This window comes from Bufo bufo, chromosome 2 (genome assembly GCF_905171765.1).
Source record: "Bufo bufo chromosome 2, aBufBuf1.1, whole genome shotgun sequence".
Lineage (NCBI taxonomy): Eukaryota > Metazoa > Chordata > Amphibia > Anura > Bufonidae > Bufo > Bufo bufo.
Genome location: NC_053390.1, coordinates 641,254,394 through 641,274,935, shown reverse-complemented (window position 1 = coordinate 641,274,935; position 20,542 = coordinate 641,254,394). Strand labels below are relative to the sequence as shown.

Sequence of the window (20,542 nt, the reverse complement as noted above, 5' to 3'; positions counted from 1 at the left end):
AGGTGTAGTCAGTAGCCAATAGCAAGGTCTCTCAGGTGATAAATGGCCTCTGCAATCATGCGACTCCCGCAGGAGATACGTGTCTATTTATTATAATAATAATAATAATAATGTTGTTGCTGGTATTTGTAGTCCTTCGGTGCTACCCAGTCTTCTATCTTACTGTCCACTATCAATAGGTGGCTTTACTTCACCTACCCAGCTTTCCCAAGCCCCGTTTTTCTTCCCTCCATTCCCAGTCTGTTTTTCCCTATCCTATCACCGCTACTGCTTACTTACCTCACGGTCTCTGGTAACATCGCCGAGCTGGTGCTACAGCTACACGCGCTTTTTAGTCACCTCAGACTTTGTTTTCAGTCAGCCGGTGTTCAGGCCTCTTCAAACTGTACTTCTTCCCCGCTCTGACTAGCCTAGTCAGCCATCCTCTGGCCCCCTCTAGTGTTCAGATGCCTACAGTATCGCCTAGCTTTATCTATTTCTTCTATCCCCAGGTCTGCTAGCTGTGGTTGTGGCTCAATGGTTTGAGCAGCCATTACTAATGATTACAATAGTGTGTAAAATCTGTTCATTAATTGTTTTTTTTATTATTTCACTATTATTCCAATATTATTTCTTTATTTCACTAATAATTAGTAATTAATTATTTTGTTCATTAATTAGTTATTTCTATTATTTATGTGCATTATTATCATCGTTCCATAGAAATATATATTTCCTATAGGACCTTATATATTTTACGATGTCTAAAAAGGATACCCTGAAGACTCCTGGCATGCCAGGCGTGGAAATGAATGAGAGCGTACTCCAATCCCTAGTGGATACATCTGTTGCTAGATCTGTTAACATTGCTGTCCGTACATCTATGAGCTCTATGCAAGACGCCATTACTAAGTCCGTGGCCCTAGCTATCGCTCAGTCACAACCCACTCAGTCTCCTCAGAAAGGTCCTTCTACCTCCCATCTTATAGAAGGCATGAAAAAAGATAAAGCCTCTCACAAAAGGCGACATTTTAATACCGATTCCCGGCCGGTGAAATCCCTGAAACGCCATAATAAAGGGGGGGGGGGGGGGGGGGGGGGATCAGGTTAATCTTACCGCTTTTTCAAAAAGCAATAACTCTGCTGAAGAAGCAGCATTATTATTAGCACCCTCTGCCCCTGAGGAGGTACACGTAAATCGGGCTAATAAAGGCTTTCAGGGTCAAGCCTGATTCTTTCAACCCTGCTCCAGATGACTCTGACACTGATTCAGATGGTTCGGACCTAGAGACTGACTCACTATACGAGGACATCTCCGATGACGGCTTTTTGGAAGAAGGGTCTGACAACCCTGTACTTTTGGACGGGTCTGGTACACCTTTTTTCGACTCCAGGATGATAAAACATCCCAGATCTGGGGAATGGGTCCCCCATCCACAAGTATCTAAATTTTTATACTTGTGGCTAAAAAAGCCGTTGGACAGAACTGCAAGGAGAAAATTGCGTTCCGAATGCCCCAGGCCCACTCTCCCACAAAATATAATAGACACCCCAGAGTTGGACCCAACGTTAGTGACATTTCTTTCAAAGTCAGGGAAGAAACCCAAAAAAGGGGTGGATCGTTCATTTAAAGCCATCCAAGATAGAGTCCTTGACGTGACAGGCCCGTTAAACATCTTCAACCTCTCCGAGACCGCCTTTAACACTGGTGAATCTATTGATCTCCCGACTCTTAAAGGATGGGCCCAAAGAGCAATTTGTCTGCTAGGGAATGCCAATGCATCCATTTGCGCTGAAAGGAAGAGGTCAATCCACAATTGATCCACCTGGCCACTTCTGAGATTCCTCCCCATCAGATGGCTCTCTTTGGAGATAGCTTTGTTAAAGAAATTAACAAATATGTGGGTCTGTTTTCGTCTTTAGAAAAGGCTCAGACATCTTTTAAACATGTATTTCAAGGACGTGTTTTTGGCAGGGCCAGCCGTCAATCCCAAGGAGGTCAATATTACCATGGCCCTCCCCGTACAGATAGATTCCCTATCCCATCTGCCTCCTATACAACAACTCCTTTCTTCCCCATCAGAGGATGCCCATGGAGGGCAAGAGGACAGAGGGGCTTCTCAAAGTCCAGACCCGCTACAGGTAAGCAAGTTTCTTCTTTCAGTTTCTTCCCATCTATCCTTGGGAGGACGAATTGCTCATTTTATCCACGTTTAGGCTACAATAACCACAGACTCGTGGATTCTAAACACTGTGGTGGGTTATCAAATAGAATTCATATGTCCACCAGTACAAACTCGGAGACCCGATCCTATATTTTTCTCAAAAATAGACAGAGATCTAGTAAGATAGAAAATAAAGGAACTGAGTTCCAAAGACACAATTACACAAATCCCTTGGCAATCCCAGGGTTATCTGAGCAACATTTTTCTGATCAAAAAGGGACGCCGATCACAGACCAGTCATCAACCTAAAAACTCTCAACGATTATGTTTTCTACCACCACTTCAAAATGGAGGGCATTCATCTATTGAGAGACCTAATACAACACGATTGGCTTGCCAAGGTAGACCTGAAAGATGCTTACCTCACGGTGCCTATGCGCACTCTATCCCAGCCTTACCTCTAATTCATATGGGAAGGTCAGAAATTCCAATTCTCAAGTCTACCATTTGGTCTCTCTCCTGCCCCCTGGTGCTTTACAAAGCTATTAAAACCAGTGGTCGCCATGCTTAGATCTTGAGGTGTTCGTCTAATTATTTACCTAGATGACATTCTCATCATGGCTCTCTCGGTCATTAATTCTACTCCATGTTCAATGGACTCTCTCTCTTGACGAACCTGGGTTTTCTTATAAAAGCACGAAAAATAAATTTTGAATCCCTCAAAAGAGATAGAATTTTTGGGTTTCCTGATCGACACTCGATCAGCTATCCTAAGCCTTCCATCCAGGAAGTTGAAGATCATCCAGAGAGAAATCTGATCTCTACTCAACAAGAAACTAGTATCTCTGCGAGCTATTGCTCGGGTAGTGAGCCTGTTGTCAGCTTCAATCCAAGCCATATTTCCTGCACCACTACACTACAGGGCTCTTCAACGTCTGAAGACTCGCCACTTACAAGAAAGTTTAATGTATTCGGACGAGATAACCTTAATCCCAGACACCAAGGAAGAACTTCTGTGGTGGTTACAACATATCCAGGCCTGGAATGGGAAGGCTATCTTCAATTCAATCCCGGACATGATAATAGTCATACGCCAGCCACCAGGGCTGGGGGGGCTCCTTGCGGCTCCCTTTCCACTGGTTGTCTCGAACTTCTGGTCGGATCCTTTGCCCTCAAGAGTTTCAGGAGGGACAAGTCACATTGTTGCATTCTCCTGAGGATGGACAACATCTCAGCAGTGCAATATGTCAATCGCCAGATCAGAGTGTCTGGCCAACATTGCCACTTGCCAACATTCTGGCACTTTTGCCTAGACAAGAACATAAAATTCTCAAGGCAGAATATCTTCCGGGCCTTTCCAATTCTATTGCAGACTGGAATTCCGGCTTCCTGGTCGACAACAGCGACTGGAGACTGGATCCTCTCCTTAAACATCTTCAATCTCTTTGGTGTCCTTTTAAGATGGACCTTTTTGCGTCCCGTCTAAATCGGCAACTCAGTCAATTCTTCAGCTGGCGCCCAGATCCAGAAGCTATAGGCACCGATGCTCTACTCCAAATTTGGCCCTCGGGGACTCTGTATGCATTCCCTCCATTTGCCCTAATCCTGCGAGTCATTCTTCTGACAAAAATTCAAAAGGCAACCCTGATGTTGATCACTCCTTTATGGCCGACCCAGACCTGGTTTCCCCAGATCTTGGAGATGGTGGTAGACTTTCCCCGCATCCTTCCATTCTCATGGACCCCTTTGGGAATCCACACCCCCTGATTCTAGCAGATACCTTGTCTCTTGTAGCCTGGCTCATCTCGGGCCAACAAACTTAGATTTTTCACACGTTACTCAGAGCATCCTCTCTGACGCCTGGGCTCAAAGTACCCGATCTTCTTACGGATCAGCCTGGAAAATTTGGTCTGATTGGTGCAATCAACGGGATCTGGATCCCATACATGCACCTCTAAACCAAATATTAAATTTTCTTTCCGCTTCTTTTGAAGCAGGGAAAGCCTACCGAACAATTAACGTCTATCGATCGGTTATCTCTTTCTATCATTCTCCCATTTAATCTTTACCTGTGGGCAAACACCCCTTGGTCTGTAAACTGATGAAAGGAATTAGATTCCGTAGACCTTTTTCTAGATATCAATCCACATGGGATGTCAGTCTTATGCTAAATCTATTTAATTCCTGAGAGAATAATGATTCTCTATCCCTAAAATTTTTGTCATTCAAACTTGCTATGCTTCTATGTCTAATTTCTCTTAAGCAAGTTTCAGATGTTCATGCCCTAGATATTGCTCACAGACAATACTTATCTCAGGGAGTAAAGTTCTATATCGTCCGTCGAACTAAGACCAATATTTCTTCAGTGTTCTACTGGATGTTTCCCCAACAAGAGAAATTGTGTGTAGTCCGCTGCTTACAATCCTACGAAGAGAGATCTCTTCCTCTTAGAAATCCTTCATGCTCACAACTCCTTATTTCCTACTGAAAGCCCCATGCTCCGGTTTCTGCTTCTACTTTATCCCGATGGATATCTCAGACTATGTACCTAGCTGGGATTGATACTTCCATCTTTAAAGCCCACTCCACCAGGGGCACTATGTCCACTAAAGTCAGGCAGGCAGAAGGCTCTCTTACTGATATTCTGAAGGCAGCCAACTGGGGCTTCTGAATCTATCTTCAGAACCTTTTATTTCCGCCCCAACCCTCATGTGTCCATGGTGTCATTTGACTGATACTAGTCTTATGTTGTCTTATTTAAACCTTTATTGTTGATTGCATATTTTAGAAGTATAATGGAGTCTCCTGCCTTGAAATAAAATTGAAGATTTTCCTAGCTTTCAGTAAAGGAAAATATAGATTTTATGAAAGACGAACATTATCCCTCCCTAATAACCCACCCATGTATTGCTTATTCTCTTTCAGTCTAATATACTTCCATATGTGTTTGGAGGAGTTTCCAATTTCATCTTCAAGTTCTGAAAATTCATCTTCATTGAGTTCATTCCTTGGTTACCTTCAATTCATTTTGGATCTACTTTATTTGTCTCCAGAAAGAAGGGAGTTACATGATTGCAGAGGCCATTTATCACTTGAGATACCTTGCTATTGGCTACTGACTACATCTTGTTTGCATATTTATGTAAATTTCTTTTTTCTGTAACACGTTTAACTATTCTGCTGCTGGGAGTAAAAGAAAGATTTATTAGCATAATGTTCGTCTCCTGTCTTTCATAAAATCTATATTTTCCTTCACTGAAAGCTAGGAAAATCTTCAATTTTATTTCAAGGCAGGAGACTCCATTATGCATGTTTAAAGCTTATACTTCTAAAATATGCAATCAACAATAACAGTTTAAGGCTACTTTCACACCTGCGTTCGGGTGTCCGCTCGTGAGCTCCGTTTGAAGGGGCTCACAAGCAGCCCCGAACGTAATACATTCTCAGTGGAGGCGGATCCGCTGAGAATGTATCAGTCTGCCAGCGTTCAGCCTCCGCTCCGCTCAGCGAGCGGACACCTGAACGCTGCTTGCAGCGTTCGGGTGTCCGCCTGGCCGTGCGGAGGCAAGTGGATCCGTCCAGACATACAATGTAAGTCAATGGGGACGGATCCGTTTGAAGATGACACTATATGGCTCAATCTTCAAACGGATCCGCCCCCCATTGACTTTCAATGTAAAGTCTGGACGGATCCGTTCAGGCTACTTTCACACTTAGAAATTTTTCTAAGTTAGGCCCCCTTTCACACGAGCGAGTATTCCGCGCGGATGCGATGCGGGAGGTGAACGCATTGCACCCGCACTGAATACCGACCCATTCATTTCTATGGGGCTGTGCACACGAGCGGTGATTTTCACGCATCACTTTTGCGTTGCGTGAAAATCGCAGCATGCTCCTCTTTGTGCGTTTTTCACGTAACGCAGGCCCCATAGAAATGAATGGGGTTGCGTGAAAATCGCAAGCATCCGAAAGCAAGTGCGGATGCGGTGTGATTTTCACGCACGGTTGCTAGGAGATGATCGGGATGGAGACCCGATCATTATTATTTTCCCTTATAACATGGTTATAAGGGAAAATAATAGCATTCTGAATACAGAATGCATAGTAAAACAGCACCGGAGGGGTTAAAAAATAAATAAATCATTTAACTCACCTTAATCCACTTGCTCGCGTAGCCGGCATCTCCGTCTGTCTCTTTTACTGTATAGGACCTGTGGTGAGCATTAACTATAGTTCAAGGACCTGGGATGACGTCACTCCAGTCATCACATGGTACGTCACATGATCTTTTACCATGGTGAATCACCATGGTAAAAGATCAGGTGACGTACCATGTCGCGCGACATTGGTGCAACAAAATGTTGCGCTACAAATAGGGCACAACTACACTGCAATATTTGTAGCGCAACATTTTGTTGCACCAATGTCGCGCGACAATTTTTATAATGGCAGTCTATGGTGTCGCACTGCAACATGCAACATGCTGCGACAGCGACACAACAGTCACAGAAAATCCATTCGAGATGGATTTTTCTGCAACTGTTGTGTCGCAGCATGTTGCAGTGCGACACCATAGACTGCTATTAAAAAAATTGTCGCGCGACATTGGTGCAACAAAATGTTGCAGTGTAGTTGTGCCCTATCTGTCGTGCAACTTATTGTCGCGCGACAAATGTCGTCGTGTAGACCTAGCCTTAAAGTTACGTTTTAGAAAATTGCCCTCAGTGATGTCCATGTTAAACTAGCAATTCTTCCTAGGGATATCTTGGGATTCGGTGACTTTTCAGTCTTCCAGAGGCCCTTAGAACTGTCAGCGAGCGCTGCAGGAGGATGGAGGATGATTTACAGAAGGCAGGACGGGAGCGTCCTCTCACATGCCCGACCAGGTCATGCCCCCTACAGCGGCAGTTCTAAATGTAAGACGGCTTCCTCACTGTGTTACATTTAGACCTTTTTCTACACCTAAAACAGCCCGGTCTGAAAGTGGTTAAAGTGTACATGTCATTTCAGGTTGCTATAAGCAGTTGTGTGTGTTCATTGCACTATTTTGGCTTGTATATGGCATTTTTCACCAATTTTCCTCTCTGTAGGCTCCATATCTGATCATTTGGCTGTGGCGTTTTTAACTCCGAAACAAATAAGCGCTTGGAGGTTTCTTTTGCACCTGCATTTATGCTGTGGTATTTGTTGGACGATTTTTGCGGACAGTGTAGCTCACCACTAGCGTTTTTATGATTGCCATTTTTCTCCTTTAGAAAAATAAAAATGCCACTTATCTTCTATAGACCTCCAGCAAAAATCTGGATCAGGTGTTTGCAGTAAAAAAAATGCTAGAAAAATGTGACTAAAAGCTCAAAAGTGCTGAAAAACACCACCAAAAACCTATGTGTAAAAGCACCCTAACTGTCAGTTTTCCCTGACCTAGTAAGTGCAGACTAGCTGCTGTGATGCCTCCCATACATTGCAGACAGAGCGAAGATCTCCCGTTAATGAGCTGATATTCCACCTCGGCTATCTCAATGGATTTTAGTAGTGAATAGATGGTGACTGATCAGTTCAGCAGGCGGGTGTGTGGTGGGTCGGGGGTTGTAGAAGAAGTCGCTGATATGTGCAGACAAAAACATTTACGATCTAAAAAAATATATTACAAAGTTTCTTGTATTTCCTGGTATCATTGATTTATGCAACGCTTGTTGATAGCACAGCATGCTATTCATATTGGCATAAAAAGGTGGTGTGTGGTGGGTCGGGTGTACCCATGCAGCAATCAGGGATGCCAGTCATTAATTCTAATACACTGAGTCTTTCTGAAGACACCCAGCATATTAGAGCTGCTGTTCCTATGTTGGCCAGCCTGCTAACATTGGAGATTAGCAATTAGAGATTTTACTATACTCCTAAAAGGAGTATATTAACAATCTTAAAAAAAACAAAAACTAGTGAACATTGTAGCATCCTAGAGGGGCTACAAAATAAAATATATGAAAATTTAAATCACCCCCCTTTCCTTAGAATACAAAAATACATAAATAATAAATATATAATCATCATGGGGATCACCGTGTCTGAAAACACCCATACTATTAAAATATAAAAATATTTTCCCAATGAGGCAATTAGCGTAATGGAAAAAAGTATCAAAATGTCTGATTTGCCATTTTTTTCATTGCTACTCTTACCGTAAAAAATTTAATAAAATGTGATCAAAAAGACACATACTCCAAAGTGGTATCAATAAAAACTACAGATCGTCCCGTCAAAAATTAAGCTCCCACACAGCTCAGTAGACATAACTATAAAAAATAATTATGGGAATGAAAAAAAATAAAAAAATAAATTATTATTTCAGTTTTAATTTATGTTTTCAGTATTTAAATATAGAAAACACACATTATATATATATATATATATATATATATATAAATAAATAAAAAGACCGGCACTCGCTGTAGATGAATCTTTGTATTTATTCAGTCACATATACAGTGACATATACAGGATATGTGACTGAATAAATACAAAGATTCATCTACAGCGAGTGCCGGTCTTTTCTACTAATTATATATATGGTATTGTTGTAATCATACAGACCCAGAGAATGAAGGGCACGGGTCTGTTTGGCCACACAGGGAACGCCGTAGGGACAAAACCCGTAAAACTGTGGAGGAATTGCGTTTGTTTTCCAATTCCACCCCATCTGGAACTTTTTTCCCGGCTTCCCACTACATTATATGCCATATTAAATGGAGGCATTTGAAAGGAAAATTTGTCATGCAAAAAAACAAACCCTCATATGGATATGTGAACGGAAAAATTTTAAAAAAAGTTATGACTCCAAGAAAGACAGGGGAGAAAAATGAAAACACAAAAACGAGAAGAAAAAAACCCCCAAAAAATCTCCAGTATCCTAAGGGTTAACTTTCCCTACATGATAAATGCCATTTGTCACATATGGCGGACCTTCCTGTATAAAACTCTGTATACACGTCTTTCTCAGCACTGCTGTCTGTATTTTATGAAACAGATTTCAATCTTAAAATGTAAAAGCTGAAATTAAACAGATGTACTCGTTTACATACCAATTCAATTTTGTGCAATGTGACATCGATGAGAATAGTAAATTTCTGGACGGCAGCCAGTCCCTTCAGCAGAGCGATCACCCATGTCTCCACATGCTGTGCTAGAGGCCAGGAAAGCCAGTCAATCATCCTGAAAGAGAGGGGACAGCATGTGCTCAATACTGAACTTCTCGCCACAAGAGATTCAATAACTCTAATTAGAGGATTTGTCTAATGATAGATGTACTAATGGGGCGGGCTGGGGAAGTAAACACGGTTCTGCACAATGAGAGCCCAGCCAAGAACCGATTCGTTTTAAAGCAAAGAAGCCTCAAGTGGCTTTGAACCCAGGGACAAAAGTGGTCACTGAATGTTTAGATAAAATAGGTGGCAATGAACCAATACTAATGAGATTACTGATACATCAAAACTAAATAAAATAAGTTAAAAGAATTTTTAAAAATGTATATGTGCGGTGAACACACTACACAAATATATACCTCCTTCTCTGAGGGTTTGTTACAGTGAAGCACTGTAGGCAAAACGTACATTTTCTGCCCCGAGTCTAGAGCAGTGGTGGCGAACCTATAGCACGGGTGCCACAGGCGGCACTCAGAGCCCTCTCTGTGGGCACCCGCACACTGGAAAAATTCTATGGTGTATATAGACTTTTCCTGTCCTTGAGCAGCGCAGGGCGCACTATGTACAGCGCACTGAATGTAGGCAGGCTGTTATAGCTAAGTGATAAAGTACATGGAAGATATACTGTATTGGACTGTAGTATTCAGGTTAAATTGCCGTGTTGGCACTTTGCAATAAATAAGTGGGTTTGGGGTTGCAGTTTGGGCACTTGGTCTCTAAAAAGTTCCCCATCACTGGTCTAGAGCTGTTATGGCAGAGAATGTTGGGAACTGACCAGACCAAAAAAACGTTAAGTGCAACGATTTTTTTCCGGCTGAATCCCATCATATTTTTCCCGGGGAGGCGCCAGATCTCTATTGGATCCCATTATAATCAATGGGGTTTGGTGGGCAGGTGGCACTATCCAGTAATGCTGGATCCAGAGAACTCCAGAACAGCCTGCTAGATTTCTGTGCCGTAGATGTCAACCTTAGACTACCAAAGTAAATGAGAATGGGGAGATAGGGAATACCCGCTGCCAGAAACCTCTGGAGGTGGCTTATCTCCTGGGAAAATAAAAAGGATTGAGTGTTGAATTTCAAAGCACCATATCCTCTGCTCACCAGACATCGGTGGGGGAGAGACAGAGGCCCCATACACATTAGACTGTTGGCTGGTCCTACCAAAAATGGTGGGTCCAGCTGATAATAGCCTAACGTGGGAATTGAAATAATGTTGTGACTGAGCAATCAAATATGGATATTTCTTACAATTTCATTAAAGACACAACTTTAGCTTTATTTTTTTAATAATGAAGTTCAAATCTCTCAAATTCCTTTTGCAACTCTGGCATTAAAATACACAGATTGTCTCAAAATCACTTTAATGTTAAAGAGATTTATAGATAACACCAAGACCCCCCCAAATAGCATAAGCACTATATTGTGTAAAGGTCATTGAGTCTGAATAGGTCATTATTTATCTTCATACTCACTTGCGTTCCAACACTGTGCTCCGACAAACCAGCAGTAAAATGCATTGAGAGGACTCCTGCTCGAGTCCTGCATTATGTGCGTCAGCATGGGAGACCCCCTCAGTGCACGCAGTGTCCGAATACCAGCGAGTAAGAAGATAAAGAGGACATAATCGAACTCCGCGTCATTGACACTACACACCAATTACTCCAGTTTAGGGGGTGTTTTGGAGCCGACAGATTTCCTTTAAAAGGGAATCGGTCAAACTGAAAAAGTAGTGCAGACCTCAGGCAGCATGTTATACAGCAGACAGGTAAATCGTTTTCTGGAAAAGGTTCAGAAAAAACTGCTAATTTAGTAATTCATGCTTAAAGGGAGTCTGTCACCAGCATTTCACTTTTTTAACCCTTCCCACAGCTCCCTAGCATGCTTACAGTTAATAAAAACTTTACCTCTGGCATCAATCCTGGACTTATAGAACCCTCAAAAACGATCTTTATAAGATATGCAAATGAGGGCTCGCAAGTGCCCAGGGCGGCGTTACTCTCTTAGGTGCCCTGCTTGCTCAGCCTTTTCATTGCGTCCCCCCGCCCTTTCCTACCCTCCGCCCGCCCATCCTTTCCCTCTGACCTCCTATCTACCAACTTGTTATTCTGCCAATATCCCGCACCTGTGCACTCATTCCTTTGGCCGGCGCATGAGCACTGCGATGCCCATTCCTTGTACGGCATCACAGTAAGTATTGCGCATGCGCCGGCTAACTACGCGAAAACACAACAAAGGAGGCGGTCCATCGGCGCATGCGCATTAATTACTGTGATGCCGTACAAGGAATGGGCATCGCAGTGCACATGCGCCGGCCAAAGGAATGAGTGCGCAGGCGCGGGATATCGGCGAAATAAGTTGGTAGATAGTCGGTCAGAGGGAAAGGATGGGCGGGCGGAGGGTAGGAAGGGGCACGCAATGAAAAGGCTGAGCAAGCAGGGCACCTAAGAGAGTAACGCCGCCCCTGGGCACTTGCGAGCCCTCATTTGCATATCTTATAAAGATCGTTTTGGAGGGTTCTATAAGTCCAGGATTGATGCCAGAGGTAATGTTTTTAGTAACTGTAAGCATGCTAGGGAGCTGTGGGAAGGGTTAAAAAAGTGAAATGCTGGTGACAGACTCCCTTTAATTGCTAAAATATTCAAGAAAATTTTTCATCAAACTGATACGACTTCCAATTAAAGGGGTTGTCCAGGCTACAGATATTGATGACAGACCTTAAAGGGGTTGTCCGGGTTTAGAGCTGAACCCGGACATACCCTTATTTTCACCCCGGCAGCATCCCTCAGCCTAGCATCCGAGCATCTCATGCTCCGATGCGCTCCCGTGCCCTGCGCTAAACCTTGCAGGGCACGGGCTCTTTTGTTTTCAATAACACACTGCCGGGCGGTAACTTCCGCCCGGCAGTGTGTTCAGTGACGTCACCGGCTCTGAGGGGCGGGCTTTAGCTCTGCCCTAGCCGTTTTACTGGCTAGGGCAGAGCTAAATCCCGCCCATCAGTGCCGGTGACGTCACCGGGGTTCCTGTCAGCCCCATGAAGAGCCCCGGTACGTCACCGGAACTCCTAAAAATGCCTTTGCCCTGCGCAATTTAGCGCAGGGCAAAGGAGAGCATCGGAGCATGAACTGCTCCGATGCTCATGTCAGGGGGGCTGCCGGGGTGAAAATGGAGGTATGTCTGGGTTCAGCTCTGAACCCGGACAACCCCTTTAATAGTAAATCTTACTGGTCAATACTCAAGTGGACACAGCGCTCACACAAGTGCCACAGCCCCTTTAAACTGTTGATTGGTGGGGATGTTAGGAGTTGGACACCCGTCGATCTGATAACCTATCCATAAGATAGATCGAGTATCAATATCAGTAGCCCGGATAACCGCATTTTAATGGGTGATTATGAGCTGTAAAGTTTAGATAAAGGGATAGAGATCAAGTCTGCCGGACTTACAAAAGAGGAGAAGGAACACTCTGTAGATGGAGTGAAACGGAAGGCTGTAGACTAGAGGACAAACTACAGAATTATTATTTTTTAAATAAAGACAGAATGTAAAAAATGATTTTTAGTTAAAAATAATTAGAATGCAATAATAATAAAAATAAAAAATACCCCAACAGTGTCCCCAGCCTTAAAATGGCCACACTTTACAGGTTATACTGAATCCTTTCCCATAAAACGAAATATCTGTTTGTTGTTGCCTCCAAACTGGACACACAGTGTGACTGGTTTTCTTGAAGGACTTTATCACGACATTTCCCACCACTCACACATTTTACGCATGACCCCCTTTGTGTGTTGGGCAGCTGGTGTATTCCTAAACACAAAGCTAGGATAACATGCCTGGAAAAGCCGAGCTTGTGCGCTGATCGGTGAAGGCTAAATCCTTATTCACATGGTACTTAGTTTGGTCGACATTTTGCTTCAGTATTGTATTGTAAGCCAAAACTAGGACAGGAACCTGCACACAAAAGCAGCTATAATGGACCGATCTGCATGTCTTCCATGTTTTAAGACTCACTCCAGGTTCTGGCTTGCAATTTCAGATCTGATGTGTGTGAAAATATCTCATTCATTACCTTAGACCTCAATTAAGCGTTCAAACGTCTCTGGCACTGCTTAGACTTTGGTTACTAAACGTAAATCTGAAGATTTACTAAAGGGCCATATCTCAGAACCCTCGTTGGACTGGGGGGAAAAATGACCTTGGGTATTTCCCGGCTTTATATCACCTAATTACAAAATATACTAATGTATTTTAGTTGTGCCATAATGAATTAAAGGGGTTTTCCTAGTGTTTAATACTCAGGATAGGTCATCAGTATCTGATCGGTGGAGATTCAAAACCCGGTTCCGCACCGATCACCTGTTTGAAGAGGCCGTAGAGTTCCTGTGACCTCCTCGCAGTTTACCAAGCATCGCACCGTACATTGTACAGCGCTGTGCTTGGTATTGCCGCTCAGCCCTATTCACTTGAAAAGGACTGAACTGCGCCAATGCCATGTGACCCATGAATGTGATAGTACTGGCCTAGGAAGAGGCTGTGGTGCATTGCGAGGGTGCCAGGAGTTAGACCCCCGTTGACCAGATACTGAAAATAGGTCATCAATATTAAACACTCAGACGACCCCTTTCATGGACTGTAGTCAATCGTATAAGAGGGCGATGACTGTGCTGTACCTGCAGAGAGCTTGAGTCATGCTTGCATCCTTTACATTAGGATCTGTGGTCAAACTTCTGATGAGGACAGTAATCATCTGTAATGGAATATGCTGTACCAGGCTGGCCAAGGCAACAGATGGTTCAAAGGAAGCATCTGAAATGAAAAGGTACCCAAATACAAACACATTAGGTAACAGCATTTGTAATGCAAACACAGCAAAATACAAGCAAAAGACACACAATGTACATAACCTGTGTTCTCAACAGACAACCAGTCTACAGCACAAGCGGCGCAGACATGATCCAGGCGTCTCCATCACAGTGATCGTGCCCCGATAGCACGGTGGGATGACATGGCACATTTATTATCATGGACATATGAGAATATGAACTGCACTGGAAATTGGAAGTCAAGTAGAAATGTAAAGCGTAAAAACCAAGTCATTTTGTTTAAGGTTTATAAGTTGTAGAAAGATCAAAAGTGAACTTGAGGTTCTTTACATCTTCACAAAACAATTTTAATAAAAGTTGGCAAGAAGTGTGAAATAACCAAGGTACTTTTTTTTTTTTTTAAGGGTACTTTCACACTAGCATTTTTGTTTTCCGGTATTGAGTTTGGTCACAGGAGCTCAATACCAGAAAAAAACTGATCAGTTTTATCCTAATGCATTCTGAATGGAGAACGATTCGTTCAGTATGCATAAGTTCAGTCCCTCTTACGTTTTTTGGATGGAGAAAATACCGCAGCATGCTGCAGTTTTCTCTCTGGCCAAAAATACTGAACACTTGCCGGAATGCCGGATCCGGCATTAATTTACATTGAAGTGTATTAGTACCGCATCCAGCATTAAGTGATCTGGCAAAACAGATCCGGCTTTCCGGTCTGCGCATGCGCAGACCTTTAAAAATGCAAAAGAAATTAATGCCGAGTCCGTTTTTCCGGACGACAAATGCCATCAGTTGGCGTCCGGATTGCCGGATCCAGCAGGCAGTTCCGGCAACGGAACTGCCTGCCGGAATCCCCTGCCGCAAGTGTTAAGGTACCCTAACTGGCTATACCTAAATGGCGCAAATGCTTAAGTCGTGTATGAACCATCATCATTTGGCACGTTTCAGATTTTCAGGGCTCAGTCCAGTGTTCGCTAACATGTTCATTGGAGCCTCATTAACCCAGATCATTGGGTTGAGAATCACTGGTTTAGTTTGTAGCTTATACACCAATGTGCATAGAGTTTTTCCTATACTGTGCAAGCACGGCCACCACTGCTGGATTGCAGGGTGGTCGTAACCCCTGAAAACGAGCAGTGCATAATGTGATGGGAAAATAAATCAAGCCAGCAAAAGAGGCAATATGGAAAAATCACAATACATTAGTTAGAGACATTATAACCACAGCTTTCTGGAGTACGAGGATGGATAATCTCCGTCTATATCTCTTTTTCCCAATGAAGTTCAGAATGAAAGATGAATTGAAAACTAAGAGGTTGCTAAAAGCAACAAAAACTCTCATAGACAGTTCTGACGTATGAGGCCCAACCTGTCACCACACAGAAAGGAGGTGTACTAAAACATCACTAGATATGCCCAAGAGGACCAGTGAGCAACATGAAGACAGCCCTGCTGCCGACTCTCGGCTACTAATTTCCAGTGAACGGGTGACTGTAATACATGGTATGGTAGTCCTCTCTTTGAAGCAGCTATCCACTAGTATATAGGAGGGGGTCCTGGGGCAGGGGGACCTTCCTTTTGATGACCAGCCTTAACAGGGACACTTCCATGGTGCGAGCATAATTTTCATATGTGCCAGTGGTTTGGCTTCATGCGACAAGACATCTGGTAGTTGTGAACTTTGATAAAAGTAACCCAAAACAAGTCAACATGTTAAAGGGGGGTGTCCAGTATTAGAAAAACATGGCTGCTTTATTACAAAATGGGATGCCTCAGGGTGTGTGCAACAGATCGGCCCCATTCACAGTTTAGCTGCCCTGCAATACCAGACACAATCTGTGGACAGATGCACTGCTGATGATATCAAGAGGACCTGTCACCTCTTCTGACTTGTCTAGTATTTCCCATGTAGCATCTTCTACAGACTTCTCAACTTCTCCTCCTGGAAATGTATGAGCAAATTGACAACTGGGTGTTAGGTTTTTTTTCACACTAGCAGTAAATTCTTCCGGCAGCCTGTTCGAGCAGAGGAACAGCCTGCCAGGAGACAGCTGGATGCTATCTTTCCCCACCGGAGCCCATTGACTACCGGAAGAACTTAACACTAGTGTGAAACTAGCCTTACTCGTTGGACAGTGTGTGTGTGAAGACACCCACCCAACAGACTGCATAGGAGTATTTACTCTAACAAAACAAGTCATGACAGGTTCTCCTTAAGCATAATGAGAATATAGACAGGACATATACTGACATACCTGTGGAAGAAATGATAGCAAACACTTCTTGTAGGGATGGAAGTAAAGTGCATGGCTCGGCCTTCCAGATATTCTGTAGTAAGCTACTGACTTTGGTGACTTGAGAAACATATTCTCGTAGTTCCTTCTCCAGTGTTGAAATACATTGGAAATGTCCAATGGTCCTAACAAGCTGCTGGCAAAAGGAGATGGACATTTTACCTTTTGGAACGCATTGTACAAAGTCACTCAGTAGCTCACTCAACCTAGCACACAATAATGGCTCAGGTCTTTCACAAACTACTCTCAGGACCTCCACCTGGAGGACAGCAAAAATGTCCAGAACAGAAGGACAACTCATGATCAACTTGAGTCCACTGTGAATGTAGTCAATGATTGCTACATCCCTTCGGTCTAAAGACCCATAGCCTTCCTGTAGGAGGCTAAGGACAAGGTTTCGATTGAAAAAGTTTTCAAACTCTGCGCGGTGATATCTTGCATATGCTTCCAAAACTTGGTGCCCAACTTGCTTCTGAAAACAGTCCTCACCCTCCAATACCAATCGGGTGGTCAAGGTGAACATAGCTTTGCATTGCTCCTCATTGACAGAGTTCTCAGCAGATTCCACAACCTTTTTCACAATGACTTTCTTCAAGTTTAAAGGATGAGAAGATGTCACTAAGCCTTCCAAAATTTTGTCCATTTTGACTTGAAAAGCAAGACTTGAATCTAAAAATAAAATAAAATTTTTTAGACATGGTTAATGATGCAGTAGTATGTGACTGATTATGCCAAGGCTAATTCACATCTGCGTTAACTTTTCCAACTACAAACAGAACACCTTCTGCTCTAGTTGGCATTCATGGTCTTCAATGTTAAATAAAACTGGCAAACTTCTTTGAGTCATGTTCCTATGATGGCAACAGTACAGAAAGAACATTTTCTCCTGTCAAAAATAACTAAAACCTTACAAAACGGACAGAAACTGACGGTCAAAACAAGGTTATGTTCACATCTCCGTTGTCATTCCAGCAGTTCTGGCAGAGGAGCCGACCACCAGCATTACTGTACCCAGTAAAGCCGGGAACCAGCAGATCCCCATTGACTATAATAGAATCTGGTGGTGTCCCCGGCTATGTTAATTCCTGTATCCTGCTCCTCAGCCACAACAGACTACTGGAATGTCGAACAGGAGATGTGAACCTAGCCTAGAGCCCCCCTCGAAAAAAAAAAGAAAAAAAAAAAAAGGATTAGGCCTTATGCACACAACTGTTATCAGTTTTGTGTTCCGCAAACCGTGAATCCTCAAAATACGGATGCGGTCAGTGTGCCGTCCATATTTTTTTTTTGCAGACCCACCGACTTCAATCGGTCTATGGTCGGCATTTTGCGGACATATTCATCCATGTGCTTTCCGCATCCGTATGTCCGTTCCACATAAAGATAGAACATATCCTGTACTTGTCTGCAAAACATAGACCATGCACCCCTTGAAGTCAATGGGCCTGCAAAAAATGCGGCGGCAACAACACGGATGGTATCCATATTTTGCAGATTCGCACTTTGAGGACCTGCAAAGTACATACAGTCGTGTGCACGAGGCCTTAAAACGGTTCCGTTTTTTCCCCCTTTACTGTACCTTTGACAGAATGAAGGAAAAAAAAAATCAATGCAGATGAGAACACGTTTACATGGGCTGAGGATCGGGAATGAACATTCCTCCAAACGCTCGTTCCCAAAAATTTCCCTGTGTAAATGTGCTGCCAAACGAAGAAAGCATTTATATGTTGGGTTATCGGTCGTTTATGCAACACGTAAAATCATAGTCAGTCATAGTAAACAGCCATGTGTTGCTGAGGATGAATGGGGGAGATCGATCGCAGTAGTGATCATTCATCTCCATATAGAGGGGTTGAATGCACCCAATCATTCCCGGTAAATAGGCCCTAAACTGTGTGTGGAGGGGGATATGGACAAACTACTACAGACCCCAGGAATCAGTCAATAAGAAGTTCTATTGAAAGCAACCCAAAAACATAGGTGCCAGTGGTTTCAATAATGTATCCTTAGGCCAAAATTACAACAAAAAACACAACTAAGCATTTTCAGTGTAAGTTCTAGGAAACCAACTACTGCAAAAACCCTACTACAATTGAATGAGTCAAGAGGACTAAAAGAAAATATAAATCAGATGTCCCCCACCTTTACTAGTCAGGGGCCACTTTACAATTAGAGCGCTGCGGCTCCTTGACTGTAGCGGTGTGTGGACAGCATTGAAGGGGATGTAGGACTCACATGGACCACAGTCTCCTCTTCAAACAGCTGGTCATGGGGGTGATATTGATGACTTATCCTGAGAACAGATCATTAATATCATGAAAGCTGATAACCCTTCAACCTAAGCTACTCCTAAGGTGCTCGTACTTGTGGTAAAGGTACAGCCAGGCTCCACCTAGGGAGGAAAGGGGGGGGGGGGGGTTGGGGGGCTACAAATGGAAAGCAAGACCCTCTGCCTTGAGTCTGCTCATTCTAGTAATATGGCTCTAACTGCTAACGATACGGTTCTGGCCCTGGTACTAAGTTCTAGTAATGCTATGACAGCCCTAGTGAACAGTATTAGCTGGAGAACCATGTGCAGGGGCTCGAGAGTCACATCTCGCTATCACCGTAGGTTAGAGGAACATCATGTGGCTTATCCCCCAGTAGAACAAAAGGATTGGAGGAAAAATGTTACCCAATCCTTCTCTCCCCGAGACACCATCTGTCAGGGGAGCAGTCGGAAGGTCGCCCATACACATTAGATTGTTGGCCAGCCCTGACCATTCATGGTGGGTTGGGCCAACAATACACTAAAGTCTCTTTCACACGTCTATATTGACATCTGAAGAATCTGTGTTGGGTTCACGTATCCGTTTTTTTTTCGCTCCATGTGTCATCCATATTCCACTAAGGCCTCATGCACACGGCCGTTGGGCGGCCCACAAACAGCGGGTCAGCAATCAACGACCGACGGCTGTGTGCACCACGCATCATGGATGCGGACCTATTCACTTGAATGGGTCCGCAATTCCAGAGATGCGAAACAAAATCACGGCGCTTCTTTCCGTTGTTCCGCACCGCAAATAAATATGACAGGTCAAATTTTTTTGCGGTGCGGACAGACCACGGACCCATTGAAGTTGAATGGGTCCAACCCGCTGCACGGATGTTGCCCGTGCATTGAGGACCGCAATTGTGGTCCCCAATGCACGGAACGGCCACACAACGGCTGTATGCACGCGGCCTTACACTGCTAGATTTCCAGACCATCTCTTACCAACGATCCAGGAAAACCGTGAACCAAAGATGTCACCCGTGTTGTATCCATGGACACATTGACTATAACGTGCGTGAGGGATCCATAATCACAGGTCAAAATAGAACGTTCCCGCGGCGTCATTATGGACCCATGATCTGTGGAAAATGCCGCCCCACGACCATACATCTCTAATCTAAGCAGTGCAATGAGTTGCACAATGTCTGTGACTCCATCAGTGATGTGGGACTGAATAACACAACCCGTCTGGCACCACGCCACCTAGACCGAAAATAAAGGAACCTGAACAGGAAGATGCCTCATGTAACCATCCCTCACAGGCCCAGAATATCTAATCCATCCAATTCATTATGGCGGTGACATCACAGAGGTGAAGGCTGGCGAACGCTGCGTTACTAATAGAGCGCCAACATATGTGGCAGTGTTGTAGTCACACACCTCATGGGTAGAGGTTAGCATGCTGCTGTCAGCCAAACCTTTCACTCCTAAGTCTCAGTTCACACTGCAGTCATGTGATCCTCCATACTGCCACGACATGGTGCCAGTGTGAACACATCCCGAGATGTACACACTGGTCCTATGTGCTGCCAGGCAGGAGCCTCAGCGTGACTGGGCAGAATCCCTCGGCAGGGGTAAATAGGCGGCAGGCATTATTCTCACCTGTCAGTGGCACGGCACAGCTGGGCCTGGAGCTCCAGCATCTGACGGCGGCTCACACAGCCGTGCACAAGTCGCGCAGAGACGATATCTATTCCGGGTGGTCGCCCCTATTCACTGTTCCTAAACACAGCGCCGCCATATTGCTCTTTCCCGGCCGGTTTGCTGAA

General features: G+C 43.9%; 1 protein-coding gene across 1 annotated transcript in view; it reads right to left on the bottom strand.

Annotated features, from left to right (window-relative positions):
* USP38 (ubiquitin specific peptidase 38) overlaps positions 1-20,526 on the bottom strand; it is a 42,949-nt gene extending 22,423 nt beyond the window's left edge. Inside the window, exons 1-4 of the mRNA XM_040418494.1 lie at positions 20,376-20,526; positions 16,421-17,128; positions 14,016-14,151; positions 9,224-9,353 (exon numbers count right to left, since the gene is read on the bottom strand). Of these exons, the coding sequence (XP_040274428.1) occupies positions 9,224-9,353; positions 14,016-14,151; positions 16,421-17,102 (948 nt within the window). The 5' untranslated portion in view covers positions 17,103-17,128; positions 20,376-20,526. The remainder of the gene's footprint in view (positions 1-9,223; positions 9,354-14,015; positions 14,152-16,420; positions 17,129-20,375) is intronic.
* Between the last annotated feature and the right edge of the window lie 16 nt (positions 20,527-20,542).